General features: G+C 43.7%; 1 protein-coding gene across 2 annotated transcripts in view; it reads left to right on the top strand.

Moving 5' to 3' along the window:
- LOC139765954 (monoglyceride lipase-like) overlaps positions 1 to 18862 on the top strand; it is a 72264-nt gene that overhangs the window by 50141 nt on the left and 3261 nt on the right. For both annotated transcript variants that reach the window (XM_071693962.1, XM_071693963.1), the window contains exons 3-6: positions 11963 to 12099; positions 13103 to 13258; positions 15062 to 15135; positions 16672 to 16858. In XM_071693962.1, coding sequence (XP_071550063.1) covers positions 11963 to 12099; positions 13103 to 13258; positions 15062 to 15135; positions 16672 to 16858 — 554 coding nt within the window. The remainder of the gene's footprint in view (positions 1 to 11962; positions 12100 to 13102; positions 13259 to 15061; positions 15136 to 16671; positions 16859 to 18862) is intronic.

The raw sequence follows: 18862 nt of genomic DNA, 5'->3' as shown, positions 1-18862 counted from the left end.
TGGTGGTGAGGGGGGAAGCTGGTGCAGGCCGGTGCAGGCTGGATGCAGCAGTAAGAGAGACAGCCTGCGGCAGCCAGGGTACAGGTCGGCCGCGTCATCTGCCCGGGAATTGGCTTGTCTTCTTCCGTAATTCCCGCACCAAATTGGAAGTGGTGGTGTGAGTGGCGGCTGTGTGTGCCGGGCCGGGGCTCCTGGCTCTGCTGGCTGACTGGCTGATGGCTGTGTGTGCCGGGCCGGCCTCCTGGTTCGTGGTTAGTGTGAGATATGCTCCACAATCCCTGGGTAGTGTCCTTGGTTAGTGTGAGAAATACTCCCAGCAAAGAGCTGTTTGACTTGTGTGGTAGGAATGCCAGGGTTCGAGCTGTGGTGCAGGAAGAGCTTGTTGCTTCGGTGGTTCGTGATGAAAAGCAGTAAGGAGGTGTGTGTGTGTGTGTGTGAGAGAGAGAGAGAGAGAGAGAGAGAGAGAGAGAGAGAGAGAGAGAGAGAGAGAGAGAGAGAGGAAGTGGTTAAGACCCATCCATTTGTCTATGTAGAGCCACTGGGGAGCACGGTACCTTCATCAACTGGTTGGATTAGTGGTGTGAATTGTACCTGTGTGGCAGAAGGCATGGTGTCCTCCTGAAGAATTTTATCTTCACATTATCAGCTGTTGTCTCGCGTCACTGTGATGGAGGCGTCTGGTAGCGTGCCGGGCTGACCCTGGTCAGCCAGCCTTAGAGTCATGTGTCAGTAATGTGTCATGATCATGTATCCTTGTCACGTCTCATTCCCTTGCTGTTCCCTACATTGCATGAACTGCTGCTATGACTCCAGTTGATGATGGGACGTTACATTGAGGCCAACGACTTGATAGTAGTGTAGCGCACCAGACTTCCTGTGTTGACAATGGAGATGCGACGACCATTGTGTTCTTGGAGATGACGATTGTCATGTTCAGGGAATGTTGTGTGTGGAGTAGACGGCCGTGTGGTGCAGTGCGGCCGGTTGTGGGGCCGTCTTGGCGTCAGGAAGAAGAGGAATCTGTCTTGTGTTAAATATCTTGAGGAGGACATTGTATAAGATGGGCCGGGGAGCTTAAAGTCGGGTGTGTGTCGTCGGGTTGGTTTGTCCTGCCACACTGCCAAGATGTTTCACTCCCGTAGGGATATATTGGACGCCCCTCTGGCCCATCCCTCACCAGGAGTCACGCGCCCTGTGTGCCTCCTACATCCTCACACACACCAACACCCCTGATCCCTCCCACCCAGCAGCACCTCCCTGGTGTGGTGGTGTCGGGGTCCACTGCCTCTTAACCCCTTAGCACGACGGCACGTCCCATCAGCACGACGATACGATCCCCCGAGCAAGCTGGTACGACCCATAACCCTGGGTCAGATCAGAGGGATGAGCCACCGTACCGAAAGGTCATATACCCTCGTGCTCAAGGGGTTAATTCCTTTCCTGATGAAGGCCACTTGGCGCCAGACAGTAATTGCCGTCAGGAGGAGTGTGTGGTGGCGTGCGGGTTGCGTCTGGCAACCGGCTGGGACAACACGGTGCTGAGAACTTCGGAGATGATGATGATGATGATGCCTTGTGAGTCATGTCAGCCGTGGCCACACACCCGCCTCATGTGAGGAACACAATACCCAGGCAACGAGAGGAGCTGCCGGCCAGGAACGGCGGTACCTCCTGATGGAACAGAGGGGTCTTGTTTCAGGGCAGCCCAGTTAGTAGCAGTGATCTGACGAGGGAAACAGTTTTATCCGTCATTGTTTGCACGTATGGTATACCAGCAGGTAGTTTACCACATTGTTCACTGAACCAGTTTCTAAAGAAATATGTCCCTGTATTGCTCCAGAACCTTTTACCATTCCACTATATTGTTTCCTGTTGCTGGATCCTTCTGGACATCATGTAGTACATCTGTCATGGTCAAATGTTCTCAGTACTCTAAGGCCTTTTGATATGTCACAACAGAGCCATCATTACAGGAAACAGAGCACAGGTAATTCCAGTTCCATCAGCCTCTCCTCCCATAACATTTTTTTTGTTGACATTGATTATGTTGTCCCCCACCGGACGCCTTGAATACTATCGTCAGTATTTTTATATGTATTCATGATTTGTGGAGTACAGTGGTATGGTATACCAAAGATATGATCCTCCTGACGTGTTAAGAAAGGATCATTGTGGTTGCTTATGTTGAGTAATAGAGTTTTATTGTCTAAAATCTTGAGACCATTTTGCATGACGTCTAAACTCTTCAGTAATTTTCAGGTCATTACTGCAAATATTCCCTCAAGATGTCTCTCGTCTTGAACCTCTACACCCCACTTTCCTTCACCACAGGTATTCTCATTGATTTACACTCCTGAGATAGATTCAGCAGTTTTTTTTTTAAGCTCATACTGAGGATTTCTGTCTTCCGTTTCGCATGTTATCCTGCATCGTGATTTCCTGCGTCACGAGAGTTGTGGAGACTTTGGTGGTAGTTACAGACTTGCTACCAAACGACGTGTCCACAGGACATGATGATGATATTAGGTCACCAACCGTTAGCAGAAGTTTGTGATTTTACGTAAGGTCTGAGTAGATGGGGTTTATGCATCCCAGGAGTCATATGTTGCATCAGAAACCTTCAGTAAACCAGTATGACGGGATCTCTCTTCTGGAGGCCATGTTGGGCAATGCCGTTTGATCAGGGAGACGAGTGAGACGCGGGCCGGGGAGGGAGCCGCTGTGCCTGGGACACTGACCCACCACTCGTCATGGCCGACCCTGAACGTCTGACAACAAGGAGACGAACGATTCACTCGTACCACAAGACACCCACACTAACTCTAGGTGGCCATATGTGTGTGTGTGTGTGTGTGTGTGTGTGTGATAGTGGTGAAGAGTGTGTGTGTGTGTGTGTGTGTGTGTGTGTGTGTGTGTGTGTGTGTGTGATAGTGGTGAAGAGTGTGTGTGTGTGTGTGATAGTGGTGAAGAGTGTGTGTGTGTGTGTGTGTGTGTGTGTGTGTGTGTGTCTGGCTGGTCCTCCTGGCCAAGTCATCATTCACGGGAAATTACCAGCCGGACGAGACTGACATTCATGTTACTTCCAGTTTCCGATCTCCTCCCACCGCCCCACTGTCAACCGTGATGTATCACTCCTGGAATAATCGTCTACGGCGGGAGATAACGAGAGTAATGGAGGGTGAAAGATACTGCCTCGAGACAGGCCAGTGATAGAGAAGACGGAGAGGCCGCGCGCGACTACACACTCTCCCGACGAAGCTCAAGTTATGTCCCTTTTATCTGGCAGGGAGGCACCGTCGGTGGGGGGGAGGACCACCACCGCCACACCCCAGGGCACCGCTGCTGCAGTCCTGGGGACGGGTTGCTGCTGCAGGAGGAGGATAGTGGAGGGTACAGCTGCTGGAAGGGGGACAGGAGGAGGCAGCTGCTGCTGAAGGAGGAAGTTCATGGGAAGGAGAGGTAACAGGAGACCTGATGGTCCATCATGACCAGGTTATATGCACCCTGGGCCTACGATCAGTTGTAGAACTATGCAGGGTAGTAAAGCAGGACGCACCTCCCGACCCATACCTCTCCCTGGGGCTTAACTGCCGCCAGGACAAAGATATGAAGAAAAGAAACCATGTAGTATGGTGTCATGGAGATTTATAGGGGAGTGTGCACGGGTAAAGCTCCCCGCCAGGTTAAACAACAGCTGTTCTGGGGGAAGGATTTTCTGGAGGGGGAAAGACAAGAGTTAAAGGATAAGAGATAAGCTGGAATATTTACTGATAACAGATAACGCCGAAGTACTTGTCTTGCTCTGCTTTTAAAAGTATTTGCATTACCTACATCAGGTGGGAATTCTTCTAGAGTGAGCGTTTTTCTTCTCCAGTTCAAGTTACCATCCCTAGAGATACTAAACACCACGATACCAGTTCGGGTTACCATCCTAAAAGATACCTGGTAACCACAATACCAGGTAAGGTCATCACCCGACCATTTACGACGATAACGTCAGTAGACCTGCGTCACCCAACACGGTTGACGCAATACCCATGACCGCGTCAACCGATCCTGGTCAAGCGATGGAAAAAACATGGCCATTGTAGCTGGTGTGAGCGGTGGGGCTTCAGGTGTGTCGGGTCACGTGTGCCGTAATTATTCCATTGTGCGCGGGGTGAGTGTTTTACCTGTGGCCCGTGTTTTCCGGCAGGGGCTGTCAGACCCACCGGCTGCATCATAGCTTCCTATTGACACCTCCCTCCCTCCCTCTCTCTCTTCCTTCTCCTGCACCTCCGCCTGAAGCTCTCCCCTCCTCCTTCTCCTCCTCCTCCTCTCCTCCTCCTCCTCTCCTCCTCCCACTAGGCCTCTGCCGTCACTTGACTCTCCTCGGTGTTCTGGTCCACCCGTCCCCACACTCTCGTCTCGTCAACTCGCCACCGTTCACTGTCCCTCCCGAGGTTATCCATCACCTCCGCCACTGCCGGGGATGTCCACTGTGTCGTCTCTGTTTGACCACAGTCGTATGTTCCTCTTGGCTCTCCCCCTCCACTTGCCCAGCCTGGTCCTCACGCATCACACGACGAACGAACCGTTCCTTCTCGTCTAACGTGGCAGACTTCACGGTGATGAAGACGTGAAGATGTATACATATCTCTTCTATTTGTGTCTCCTGTTACAAGGACGTTTAGTGATGTGTGCAGATGACATGGATGTCCGACTGTAATCGTGTCTTAAGACCTCGAGGCTTAAGTCAAAGACCAGGTCATCATAGCCAGGTGTTCGCTGATGGCATCGCTGCCCGGGAGAGCTCGTCCGATTAATGAGACTGCCTGAGGTAGATGCTGTGTGCCTCAGGTGTGTGTACACACCTGTCTCTCTCGTCGTCCGTGACTGGTCTGTACCGGGACATCTGTGTGCTCCCGTTTGGCGATTTTGTGTAGTGTCTGTAAACTAGTTTTTTTTTTTTTTTCAAAGAACTAAAGTAGCAGTGAGGTTTGTCAGGCTGTTGGTCAAGATCTTATGACCTGATGTGTTATACAGAACTTGTGGTCTGATGTGTTACACAGAACTTGTGGTCTGGCGTGTTACACAGAACTTGTGATCTAATGTGTTGCATAGACCCATGGAAGAAGCAGCGACAACTTCCGCCTTCCAGGCCGGATCCTGCCGGCGCCGGCGGCCGAGCCAATGGGGGGACGAACGGCTCGGCCAAGGTTGGAAGGCGTTTATCATTCGCCTGGCCAAGGTCGAGTCTCCGGCGGCGGCACCGTCGCCTCTAGCACCCACCCACCCCACGGCTCCTCCTCCTCCTCCTCCTCCTCCAACCCCCGACACGCACGCTTGGCCACCCAGCCCGGAACTGCCCCCTTCCCTAGCACACACACACACACACACACACACACACACACACGGACCTCGTAATTTGTGTCCACAACGATGTCATGCACCACAGTGTACCCTGGCGCTGGCCGCCTCGCGCCACTTCCTCCGTGTCCCACTGATGATAGTCTGCTCACTCACCGCTGGGCATCCGGGAACACATGATGGAGGGAAAGCATCCGGGAACACATGATGGAGGGAAAGCATCCGGGAACACATGATGGAGGGAAAGCATCCGGGAACAAATATAAACTTGCGTGGGAAAGTTTGCCTGGGCGGCTGTGATAGAATATTTCATCCGTGTTTATTAAAAGCCAAAATAGTTTTTCAAGAGACGCTGAGAAAATATTTTAAAAGTTTTGGAAATGAGGTCATGGGAAGGAGGCGCCTGCATACATGATGTGTGGTTGAAATCTGAGTTTGTCTGTCCTTGAGTAAGGATATATATATATATGTGTGTGTGTGTGTGTGTGTGTGTGTGTGTGTGCACCTTACCCTCCTCACCGCTTCAGAGGCTATGTCCACTGAGCGGGACCACAGGTCATGAAGTGTGGTGATTGTGTGTACCTGTTTGAGGAGCATCATATCAGCAGGTGTTCATTTATTAACACCTTATTGTTGCTAACAAGACGACACCTCATATTTGAAGCTTGGTTCCAGTTTGTGCATCTTGTCGGTAGACCTTACCCTGTGACACTACGTAATGTATGTAATGAAACGTTCACAATGACCTGTAACATCCTATGCAACATCAACCCACTGGGGTCTGACCAAGACTCTTTGTGACTTCTGTCATCCCTTTGCGCTACCGCTCACAGGATGAGCATAGGGTGCACAGTGAACTTGCCGGGGTTATACCGGCACAAACCAATCACTTCTTGGGGTCTGTACGGCTTGGGATGGGTTCGATGCGGTTGTGTTGTCAAACTGCAGCTTTGGGTCGAGCTATCTCTGGTGTCAGGAGTCGACGGTGGTTAGAATGGTGCTGTAGTTTCTTTCCAGATTTAAGGATTTAAGTCCTGGTGATGGTTGGAGTGAGTTAAGAGGACTAGTGTGTGGAGCACCTCTCAGTTAGTGGTGCGAGAGGGACCGAGGATTATCTTTGCATGCCCCTGTCTCTTATTGTACCAGCCTCTGATGTGTGTGGTGTGTGTACCCGTCATGGGCCTGTGTGTGTGTGTGTGTGTGTGTGTGTGTGTGTGTCATAATGGATGGTCTGGATGTCATTTCGTGATACATCTGTGGTGTGAGGCATTGAGAGGCAGGGGACCCGATACTCTCGTGTAAGGGGTCCTCGTCTCAGCGTCAATACCCTCACTCATTCCGCCTCTGCTCCACAATAGCAGCGTCGCCCACCTCACACACACACACACACACACACACACACACACACACACACACACACACACACACACACACACACACACGCTCGCCGGGGTGATACACACCCCTCATATTAGCCTTCGCCCGTCAGCTGGCTCCCCGGCACGTAAATATGAACGAGATCTAATGCGTTGAGGAGATCTGTCCACATACCTGCTGGTGTTGGTGTGGGGAGGGAGGACTGGTGTCCCCCTGTGGTCGTTTTGTGGCTAACCTCTCCACGTGGTGGTACCCAGCCAGCCACCCTATAGGCCTAGGAACGACCCGGAACCTCCAGGATGTGTGAACCTGATCCACGAGAGCCAGCCTAGGATTGTGTGTGTGTGTGTTTGTGCTGGTGACAAGGATCTCGGCTGTGGTCGGGCAGGTGAGAGGTTGTGGGCTGCAAGAGATGATAGCGACCTAAGGATGGGATCTCGTGTTTGGAATAGATTTCTTTTTCTATTTGTTTATACTTCTATATTTATGACAGTTACGTCCTTTTGCCAGTGACTGATCCGTTAGCTTTGTCATGCGCTGTGTTTTGGGCCCAGTGAGGATGTTGCATTCTTGCCAGAAGTGACTCTTCACCTGTGGTGTATCTGTGCAAATGCAGGCGGAGTCCGACAACACACGCACACACAATATGTATATATATATATATATATATATATATATATATATATATATATATATATATATATATATATATATATATATATATATATATATATATATGTGTGTGTGTGTGTGTGTGTGTGTGTGTGTGTGTGTGTGTGTGTGTGTGTATGTGTGTGTGTATTAAGGTTAAGAGACGGGGCGGGACGGCCTTCCTCCCTGTGATGCACTACGGAAGTTATCGTAACTAACGTTCACATATGCCATGCACCGTATGAGGACCGAGCTGGGGACAGACCACAGTAAGATCCTGTGGTGTACAGCATGTATATGTTTTGTCTGTTTGTACAGACACGGTCGGCTGCCCCCACTGCTCCGGTTGTGTCGGACAGAGAAACCAGGTCTGTGGCTCTGTGGCGTCCCCCTCTCATACACATCTGCGAGGTCTCCCTGGTGTCTGTGTGTGTCATGTCACACTTCAGACAAGATCAGAACCCCCGAGCTACACACACACCTCACTCGAAAGTCTCGCCTGAAGAACAGCTGGAGATGAAGAAGAACCACTTGACCCGGCGCGTGGAGTGGATCAGCTGGTACACACTGGTGCTTCCCCTGACCACCAGCTGCAGCAGGATTTGTTTATCGTTAGTCTAGAGTGGCCCACCGGGCCACGGGGGGGTTGCGGCTCGTGGGCCACCCTTCCCAAAAACCCACTGAGCTTTGCCTGACCCACAAAAACGTGGCAGGTCACCACTAGAGGGCCACTGAATTGGTTCTACTCAGGTATTATTGTCTGTCATAGCTGGTGCCGCCTGATCTGTATGGGTACGGCAGCTGGTGCGACCCACCACGGACACGGGTGCCCACCACCGCAGCTCCACGTTAGCAGGGGTGGGCCACCACCAGAACCTACCTGATAGGTACCCACCACCACCTGTTGCCCACCACCAGAACCCACCACAGCAGCTGGTACCCACCATCAGAACCCACCACGGCAGCTGGTACCCACCATCAGAACCCACCACGGCAGCTGGTACCCACCATCAGAACCCACCACGGCAGCTGGTACCCACCATCAGAACCCACCACGGCAGATTTATATGCATGATTTTATTTCAATCTGTACAGTTTTATTTCTGACTCGAGTGTGGACCATAACCTAAAAGTAAAAGGTATATATATATATATATATATATATATATATATATATATATATATATATATAGAGAGAGAGAGAGAGAGAGAGAGAGAGAGAGAGAGAGAGAGAGAGAGAGAATTATTTTTTGTAATGATGGTGTCACCGGTCTTCACACCTCGAGCAAGTCACCTTCAGTTTGGCTGTATCAACGGCAATGTAAGGGAAGGAGTACAGGTTCTTCGAGGACATCCTCGCTCCAACAGAAGTCCATATTTACCCTGCTCCTGCGTGGAGTGCAGGCAGCATCAGAGCCTCGTCAGCCCCATAAGAAGGGTCTTGTGGTTGCAAAATAACAAACATTATTATTATTATTATTATTATTATTATTATTATTATTATAAAACCTCCATACCCCAACTGTGGACAATACAGCCTCACCGACGGCGACCTCTGACTCGCATTGTAACCACTTGCAGGAAAGAGGCGCTGAACTGACACCAGTCTCCTTGGTAGGTGTGGTCAGTAAGGTAATGGAAAAGTTAACCAGAAAGCTTATGGATGGCTTTCTCTGAAGGAGAAATTACGGGAGAGGCAGCTGGGTTGTAGGGGAAGGAGGCCATGTGTAGCGAACTTCTTAGGTTTCTACGAGTGAGCTCTCTCTTAGACAAAGGGTAATGCTGGGTAGATTGTCTATATTCTGAGTACCTGAAAGCATTTGACACAGTCCCGCAAAGCTGGAATACCGGGCTGGTATAAGGGGGAGACACCTCCTTCGATGGGTTGAAGATTGTCTTATTCAAGGATTCGTGTCAGAGGAGGCTTCTCCAAATGGATGGAGGTCACTAGTGAAGTTCCCCTGGTGTTCTGTTTTGAGACCTTTATTCTTCTTAGTCTATGTGAATGATTTGTCTGAATATGTTTGCAGAAGTCATCAGGAAAGTGAAAGGCGACGAGTATTGCATCAGCTTACAAGGGGATCTAAACAAACTCTAAAGTTGGTCCGATGCATGGCTGATAAAATTCAGCCCATGCAAATGTAATGAGGATGGAACAAAGTGAAAGAAGGATTCAATATGATTATTAGCTGGCAGGAAGTAAGCTTCTTGATACTGTGTGTGAGATGGACATGCGAGTCAGCATCGTCCCTAATCTATCACCAGAGTCCCACATTAGGAGAACAGCATACGACACAACACCCTGTCTTCTGGCAAATATCAGCATAGCTTTCAAGTACATGGATAACGATATGTTTAGCAATCTGTTCATATCATGCATAAGGCCAACACTTGAATATGCGTCTCGGGTTTTGTCACCTCATCTAAAGGAATACAAAGAGCTAATAAAGGAGGTCCAGAGGAGGGCACCAAAGATGGTACTAGAATTAAAAGAGCTGAGTTACTGGGAAAAATTAAAGGCTTTAAATTTGTTGACCTTGGAAGAGAAGTGAAGGTAATCTGATGACAATCTTTAGGCTTTTTAGATATATATCGAAATATATGCCATTTATCTCTTATGTTCTTCATACGTTGAGCATGTCAACAACTGATATAGAAAACCGTATGGAAGTAGGTGAAAAAATAAGGGCAAAATAAATGGCAACGGTGGTGCGGCTGGATGGACACAAAATCCTCGCTGATGTTCCAGTAATCTTCCTGTGTTCTATTCCTGGACACGGGGACCGGCGCTGCAACATTACGGGGCTGGCATTTTCATCTGAGGGGTCTCGTAGTGTGAGCTAAAATTAAAACATTTGTAAACTTTTCCAGTGGGTTTGTAGGTTTGCCGCTGGTGGCGGAAGAATACTTGGTGGGTGTTTGGAAACGGATGATCCTAGTGTTACGTAAACATGGCCGTATATTATTATAACGTCGTAGATGCAACTCATTAACTGGCCCCCTCTTATTGAGGGCCCCCTAACTAAATGGGGATAAAATGATTTTCCTGTTTGTCTCACGTATAGCTCTCTTTCGGTACTGCAGTTGACACACATTGGTTATATGACGCAAAAGATGATGACGTACCTCTTTTCAAGAGTCCTTATCACTTTCTTTTTTTTAATCGGGAATGACAAATTTTACCGCTGATGGCAGGGTCGAAGATCACGCCAACAAACTACAGGGTCGTGCTTAAGAAGTATCTTCCCACATATCCTTTAATCTCATGCGGACTAGCATGGAGGTCCTCATATATAGCATCCTGACATTATTATGGAAGCAGCAACAAATGTGCAACATTACATGACACAGATATATCATTGGCTTGCTCAGAAGAGAATTTCTCCACAGAGGTCATCAGGAGAAATCAGAACAGATCGAAATTAATCCATCTGTGTCCTTTGAATGACCAATTGCTCCAGCTCAGCAGAACTCGCACTGCTCAACAAATAAACCAAACGCTCCGAGAACAAAAAAGTTACCATATTTGGACAAGGATGTAACTTTTAGTATCCTCTGCAAGCAATTCATCCGCTCCACCTTCTCTGCCTGTTACCCTGTTACTCCATTCTGTCATATACAAATGCAACAAAGCTACGAGCCACACAATTCAAAGCACCCGGAGCAACCCTTCGTTGCCTAGAAACCATAAACAATACCTACACAATGAAGCAAAGATTTCCCTCGATAAGATTCCACCTCGGCTTGTTCTGGCTTTTTTTTTTTCAACAATCACTCGACCTTTCTCATCCAAAACCACCCCATAACCAATCTCCAACCCCAAAGTAAAAGTTAAACAAAAATTGACCCCTGCCCCACATTTCAGAAATCTGTACAATGCTCACAGATTCCCCCCTACACCAGCAAACACAAAAATGATAGAACGTCACATACCGAAATGACCCAACAAGCACTAAACAATCGTGCTCCCAATCCAGTCGTGAACTCCACCCTGCCTGACATGCACCAATGGAAACTACTCTCTCCACACATGTACGAATGGTTCTTTCCCATATGCACCGTGGACACACTCCATCGCTAAAGTATTACAAACAGTTTTAACATATCAATAGACTTTACTCGCGTTGTAACCTCGAGTGGGCGGAGTTCTGTGACAAGTATATATACACACTTCGCGCCATAAAAGTCCCCTCAATCCCGATGATTCTACATATATAAGCATACATAAAAGGCAAATGTTCTCCAACCACTACACAGAAAATAGAGTAATCTGATTAGTCACTAACGGATGCATGAACACGATAATGACAAAACATGAGACTGAAACTAAAGCTTTTGTGTATATAAGCTGTCCATGTTAGCTGGCTCCTCCCTCCCGTCTTTACAAATTTGGTTGTATAGTGCAATATTTATGTCTGACTCTTTTAAATCTTTTGTGTAATTTAATCAAGTTTTTGTTATATATCACGTTTCTGAAATGCGAAATCCACATGTATATCTTGATATTTAGCTTACCTGACTTTGGCATGCTGGTTGGTACTTCTGCAGCCTTTTAACATGTACTAATTGTACTTTTTCCCGACAGTGGGTCATGGAAGGTCGGAAGGGGTGCGAGGTCATATCGACTCTGTGGAAGACTATGTCAGTGATGTGCTAAATCATTGTGATGACGTTAGGGCCGGCTACCCTGGCCTACCCTGCTTCCTCGTTGGACACTCAATGGTAGGTCATCGGGCCAAGGTATCTAGACAGCAAGGGCACTCATCTGTGGTTCTAATATCACTTATTATAAGAAGTACGTATAAGCATTAAGGTTATTGAATGTGTTCTGAGTGACTGGATTTGTTGGGTCATTATTAAGTGATGCTTTCTTAAGTGTTGCACATTTTGTGGATGATGATAAGGCATTGTATGGACATGATAGCATCTGGTCTATGTAGTTTAAGAAAAAATTCAGCGATATCTCCATAAGAATTCAGAGTAACGGTTTTGAAATATGGTGGACTATTATGTTTTGATAGATATGTCAGTGGTCATCATACCTATTTAGAGTAGAAGTCTTAAAGTATGCCTTGTGGTCATACTAATTACTTAGTGTGGTCATCGTAGAATAAGCTTTATGGTTATCGTAGGAACGTGATGGGATGAATTAGACAATGTCTTATAAGTACTGCTATGTTAACTGAGTGATCATGAATTCATCAGTGTTGTCAGTATATTTTCATAAGTTCATTGAATTCATTTTATTTCATGTGGTCATTACGAAGGACACATGGAATTTATTATAAGTATCTTGAGTAATTGTTACAAAATATAGGTGTAAGCACTGCAAGTATATTTCAGTGATGCTTTCTTGATGTGTACAGTGGTTCACGTGCTTGGTCATAAAAGATGTATAGAGCCCTCCTTGCTTTTGGTTGGGTTTACATACCTCGGTGAAAGAGGAAGAATACTATTTAGAGTTTAACTTCTTCCCTGAGTATCTTGTGAGATCATATTAAGTATGCAGTTTGATCATCTCAGTGTAGAGTATAGGGGGTTCATCATAAGGATATAATCTGGTCAGGAAAATATTTCATATACATTGAGTTCATTGTGAAAATATACTATGCTGTGGTCATTATAAGAGATTTATGATCTGTACGTGTACGATTAGCTCATTTTGCATCTAATTTGGTTATCATACAGTATGCATTATGATCATTGTTCGCATGCTTCCTTACAGGGTGGAATGATTGCTATCAAGTGCGGAATGTCTCGGCCACAGTACTTTGCTGGACTGGTGCTGGTTGGCCCACTTATCAAGGCTAACTCAGCTGAGGCCACACCATCCAAGATATTCTTTGCTAGGCTGGTGGCTCGTATTCTTCCCTACCTCGCGGTCAGTGGTATTCATGCGCTGTAATCGACCATATGTGAAACTGATTAGTTGCATGCTTCAGTATAAATAATTACATGTGTGCAGTCTCAGGCTCCTCTAGTCATGACAGCATATTCCTCAAGCTGCCATTAAATGTATCATCTCTCACACCAAGTTTGTGTTTTGAATTGTCAAATTTGAGCACAGTCCAACCTGGATGCTGCAGACCTATATCAGAGACAAAAAGGTGAGAATATTGTAATAAGGTTTGCAAGTTTTCTGTTTTCCTTTGTTAGATTGTGGTCAGACTATAATGTCAGTTTATTCTTTGAGATGAAAGACAGAAGTGCATCTGATTTTCATGTGTTTTATCTTCATTCATGTTTTACATTTATCATGTCATTTTGTTATGCTCTTTCGAAATACTTTAATCTCTCAACATCAGTACATCTCTTTTGTGGTCTACCTGTACTTTCAGTGTTACTGACATCTTTTCTCACCAATTTGTTATCAAGTGTCATTCATCTTACAGGCCTATATATTCTTGAAAGGGTATCATCCATAATGTCTTTCTTAGGTTTTTTTTTTAACAAAGTGTATCTCTATCACATCATTCTCTTTTCTATCTTTTTTCTTTTTTTTCCAGTTCCCTAGCAGAAGGGCTTAAGTCTGAATGTCCATAATACAAAAATGTTAAGATGTTCATCCACCAGAGTTGTGCATAAGTTTCAAAGTTTGACTTGAGACATTAGTGCTCCATGCTCTTCCGTTACATTGGTTATTTTTGTGTTTTTTTTCCCTTATTATGCTCAAATAATGGTGCCCCAAAAAAAAGTGTTCAAGCTCCATGCACTTATCTGTATACAGTTATTACCAAACTCTATCCTTACTCTTGTTAAAAGTAGAGACAAGGAAGAATTTTGGCCAAGTACTGTAGAAAAAAAAAAAGAGATATTTTTCTGGTGTTTTTAAGATATCCATTTAGATATATTCATACAGATAATATCTTGATACCAGAAAACCCCACCAGAAAGATCGTTAACAATAATAAAGAAGAATCCATAATGAGAACACTCTTTAGTCCTCAGATTTGAAATTTGGAGTGGGGGATCATCTGCTTGGACTATGCAGTTTATCCATCTTTACTGCTTTTAGATGGTACTATTTTATTATCATCATGGTTCTTATACCAAACAGTTACTACATGTGATATATATGTATTACTTGCTCACAACACAAGTGAATTCATATTTATAAATCTTCAAGAGTTCTTAGAGAAAATGGTTTTTATATCCTTACATCTTAAATATTTGCTATTGGTTTTAATCATCAAGCTTGTGACAAGATTGACAAGATAATCTAAAGTTTTTCCAAGTTGATAATGGTACCATCATACTTTGTAGACTTGTGTAGCCTCCTTATATGATTATGTCTATTTATTTGTCATAGTCTGTTTGCAGTAAATGTATTTATGATATGAGTTGACATTTGTATGCTTGCTATAATTCATGTTTATTCCAATCAATCAGAGCATGTTTTCTTATTTAGCTACTTTGTGCAATCGTATTTCATGTGTGAGTGATCATAAAAAAGATCATAATATGATAGGTTAGTTTAGCTTTATGCTGTATAGGCCTCACTTATTGTACAGAAAAAACTACTGTTGTGACTTTTAAAGACACACATGTGCAATTTATGGAATACTGTTTGACCGTATTCACAGCTGTTAATGTTTACAAATTAGCAGGCTTGAGTAATTGCGCATACTACTTACAGTGCATGCATAAATGTATAATGATCATAAACAATGTTGGTATGTTGTAGGTGGCCAAGCTCAAGTTGGACTACGTCACCCGGGATGAGGACATGAAGGCCAGAATAAGAAATGATCCCCTTAGGTGAGCTGCATTCCCTATATATATGGATATATTTACAGGTCTAGAGATGAGTGTTAAACATAAAGCATGTAGCAGATTCTCTCTTTGTAGCCATGCTCTGAAGGTAAAGAGTGTTTGATGTCACTTCTTTTATGTTACTATCTCTGTTTTTATTCTTTTCAATATTCTCACTTCTTTTCTTTCATGGAGTTTTACTTTTTTTCTCTGTAGATTTGTTTTGTGCTGATAATTTTCCCTCTTGATATTGTTCACTTCAACTGAGATAGTTTTTAACCAGTTATTCATGTTCACTGCTCATCGCATACAGTATCTGGGCATTCTTTCCATATATCCATTTTCTTCTAAGCCTTACCCACATACTGCACTTAATAATCCTTACTGCATAACATTTAGTTCCTTCTTTAATAATTTCACTATTCTCATCTGAAAATTTCTTTATCTCATATTGAGATAAAGCTAGTCATCGCATTTTATAGAGGTTGCCAGAAGTAATAGGCCTGATAAAAAAAATTGATAGAGAAGTAAAAACAGTTATAAAGAGGAAAAGTTGTGTCATTAAGGAAAAGATGTGTTCATGAGGAAATGCCTTTTTAAGAAGGTAAATTTACCAAAACATTTGATATTTGACTGAATTGGTTAAAACTGTAGGGAAATGCAGTTATCAAATGAAAGTTTACTGTGAACTAGTATTTTGTTCAAGAAAAGAATGTAGATATTTCCTGTGAATTAGATACTGAAAGAAAATTCATGTTGGATGCATGGACTTAAAATCTTTCCATCTGCCCAGCGGCTTCACTTTATTTAGAGTAATGCCCCTTTCCTACTTTTTCTCTGATCATCGAGCTTATTACTTGTCTTTCAGTTCTAATTGTGTTATTTTAGACATTTTGCCTTATTCATGGTAATCTTTAGGCTATGTTGGTCATTCATTTTCATCTCTTTTGTCAGGTGCCAGGAAACACTCTTGTCACATTTCAGTTTTAATTTTTTTGAATCTGAATAATCTTCTGCAAATATGTTTTTCTTATTCTTGTTATTTTTTCCAACTTTCAAGTGAATCATGGTTTATCTTTTTAGACAGTTGGTTTATATTTTTTTATATATGCTTGATTTGGCAGAACTATACCTATACAATGGTACAGGATTGCAGCATGGTTACTAATAGTCCAAGATCATATCTTTCAGCTCTTCTAAGATCACATATTTCAATCTCTCACATTGTTCAGATATTCTGTCATTTATAAGCATAAAATCACTTTTCTTAGTACTCCTTAGTTAACTACTCAGTCAGACATCCCATATGCTAATTTAAGATCATGTCCTCTGTTACTCATTAATCGTTCAAGATCACCAGCTCATCCAAGACCATGTCTCTGTCATGCAGCTGTGTATTACATTTATTACTCATATCTCTTAGTCACTCGTTGACTAAAAATTTTGGTCCATGGTCACATCATGTAAGCATTGAATAATACCAGATTAGTAGATTACTTCAGGCCTCTGTGTTCATTTATAACTACACTCTTGACTTTCCAGATATAAAGGTGGCATACGGGCTCGATGGGCCATGGCAGGGATTGAAACTCTGTTATATTTTGAACGTCACATGCATGAGGTGGAGTGGCCTTTCCTTATTCTTCATGGTGAGAAGGATATGTTGTGTTCACCTGAGGGATCTCATATGCTGCAAGCCCAAGCCAAGAGTTCTGATAAGACCTTGAAGGTTAGGAAAATGTTTGGCACAAGATTTAAATCATATATGATTGGAAAGACATTAAGATAATAGTATGGGCACTGTTTTGAACAAGAGAAATATATTATTATGTTGGCTCAAATGAAGAAATACTCTAGCTTGCTGAACTCTTAACATTTAAGCTTTCATTAGTTCCCTTTAAATCATCTTTTTCTTGTCACTGGCAGTCATTATGAAATATTTATCGGTAGGCAGATTAAGAGAAAGATGTTAATTTTAAGACTATTAACTTGGGGGAGCAAGCTAAAGAATTTTGTTTAGAGGACATGAAATATTAATTTGTTTCCACATAAGTTGAAGAGACTTGCCTTACCATCCAACTTTACAACAAAAGTGCCTTATCTTTTTTATGTAAGAATGAATTAGATAGATCATTAAATCAGTGAATTAATAATACTGAAGAATATGTTTATTCATTGTGTGTGAGCATGTAATTACATGTTGGTAATCACCTATCTGTGCTGTAAGGGGAGGGAGTTTTACTGTTTTGTGGCTCCATCTTTTAAACATTTTGTACTTTCATACAACTTTTTAAACTTCTGTGTACTGCTCATAGTTACTACAGTATATTCTCATTCACTTTACTCTGTTTTTCCTTCTTTCACTTTCTTGTATCCTCATTACTTTACATGTGATTAGTCTGAATTTCAGCAACCATATATCAAGCCAACTTTGGAGGCTGTTTAGGTCCCTTTAGAGGTATGCAATCCTGCTTGATTTTCATGGCTTTTCCAATATCAGCAAACAGATTCAGGTAGGAGTCCATACCTTTTGGCAATATATTCACATAGATCAAGAAGAGTTATGGTTCCAAAACAAAACTCCTGGGTTTTCCACTGGTGACATCCTTGCATTTAGAGGAGACTCCTCTGAAATGTTCTTTTTTCCTTCCCACTACTAAGATAATATTCTACCCCATATTTCTCCCATTCTGTATAGTGTCAGATGCTGTCAAGCAAGCAAGATATATACAATCTATTCAATCTTCCAGATTGTCAAAGACGGAACTCACTTTCTCATAGAAACCTAAAAGATTCATTACATTTGACCTCCTTTCCCTGGATCCTTATTGCCTCACATAAGTAATTTCTTCTCTGTAGAAAGTAAACCATTTGCTTTCTAAGTAACTTTTCCAGTACCTTACAGATCACATATTCCCTGTCTGTATTCTACATCTATTATTTCACTGTCCATGTGACCTGTCTTTTGGTGTCTCAGCCACTAAGACCTGTATCTGACATGCCACTGCATGCCGTTTGTTACATTTTCTTTATGGAGACCAGCCAGCCACATGAGGATTGAGCATTGTATATATTTCTTTCCTCAAACAGGAACCACCAGAGACTTACAAAATCCACTTCAGAAAATACCCATCACCCAAGATTCCCATTCTGGTCTTTAAGAGGCATATGATCAATGTGTGTTTCCCACACTTATTAGCAGTCATCAAGACCAATAAATCCTAAAATTTGTTAAATAAATGCAGACCTTGCCATTGTCTCAGTGTTGTTTGATGCGCTAAACTGACCACCAGTTACTACCCAAGTTAGAATAGCAGGCACAAACTAGCAAAACTGATTATTTCTCCAAATGCTATGTCATGTAGCATCACGCAGCTTTGCAATATTTTTTATTAGCAAACCTCTGATGCTGTAAATGAATTTCTGAAACTTGCTATGAAGGCTTTTGACAGTAGTTGAGAATATCTTGGCTGAGGTAGTAACTGTTTCTGGTCAAAGTGCCTTCTCCAACTGGAGCTGTGTGCCTCTCATGCACTTGGTAGGAGGCAGACTGTTTTTGTTTAAGTGGTATTCTCTTCCATATATTCACTGGAGAAAATTAGACCATCTTTAAGATTGCTAACAACCTTGACTTTCCCTTTTCCAAAAGGCAAGCTATCCATTTTCTTTTGCATTCTTATCTGTTTTCCTTTCTGCGCTGTTTCTTTGATGCATTTTAGATCTCAGACAAGGT

This window comes from Panulirus ornatus, chromosome 56 (genome assembly GCF_036320965.1).
Source record: "Panulirus ornatus isolate Po-2019 chromosome 56, ASM3632096v1, whole genome shotgun sequence".
Taxonomy (NCBI): Eukaryota; Metazoa; Arthropoda; class Malacostraca; order Decapoda; family Palinuridae; genus Panulirus; species Panulirus ornatus.
The sequence above is the reverse complement of the archived record's forward strand: the minus strand, read 5'-3'. Positions and strand labels throughout refer to the sequence as shown.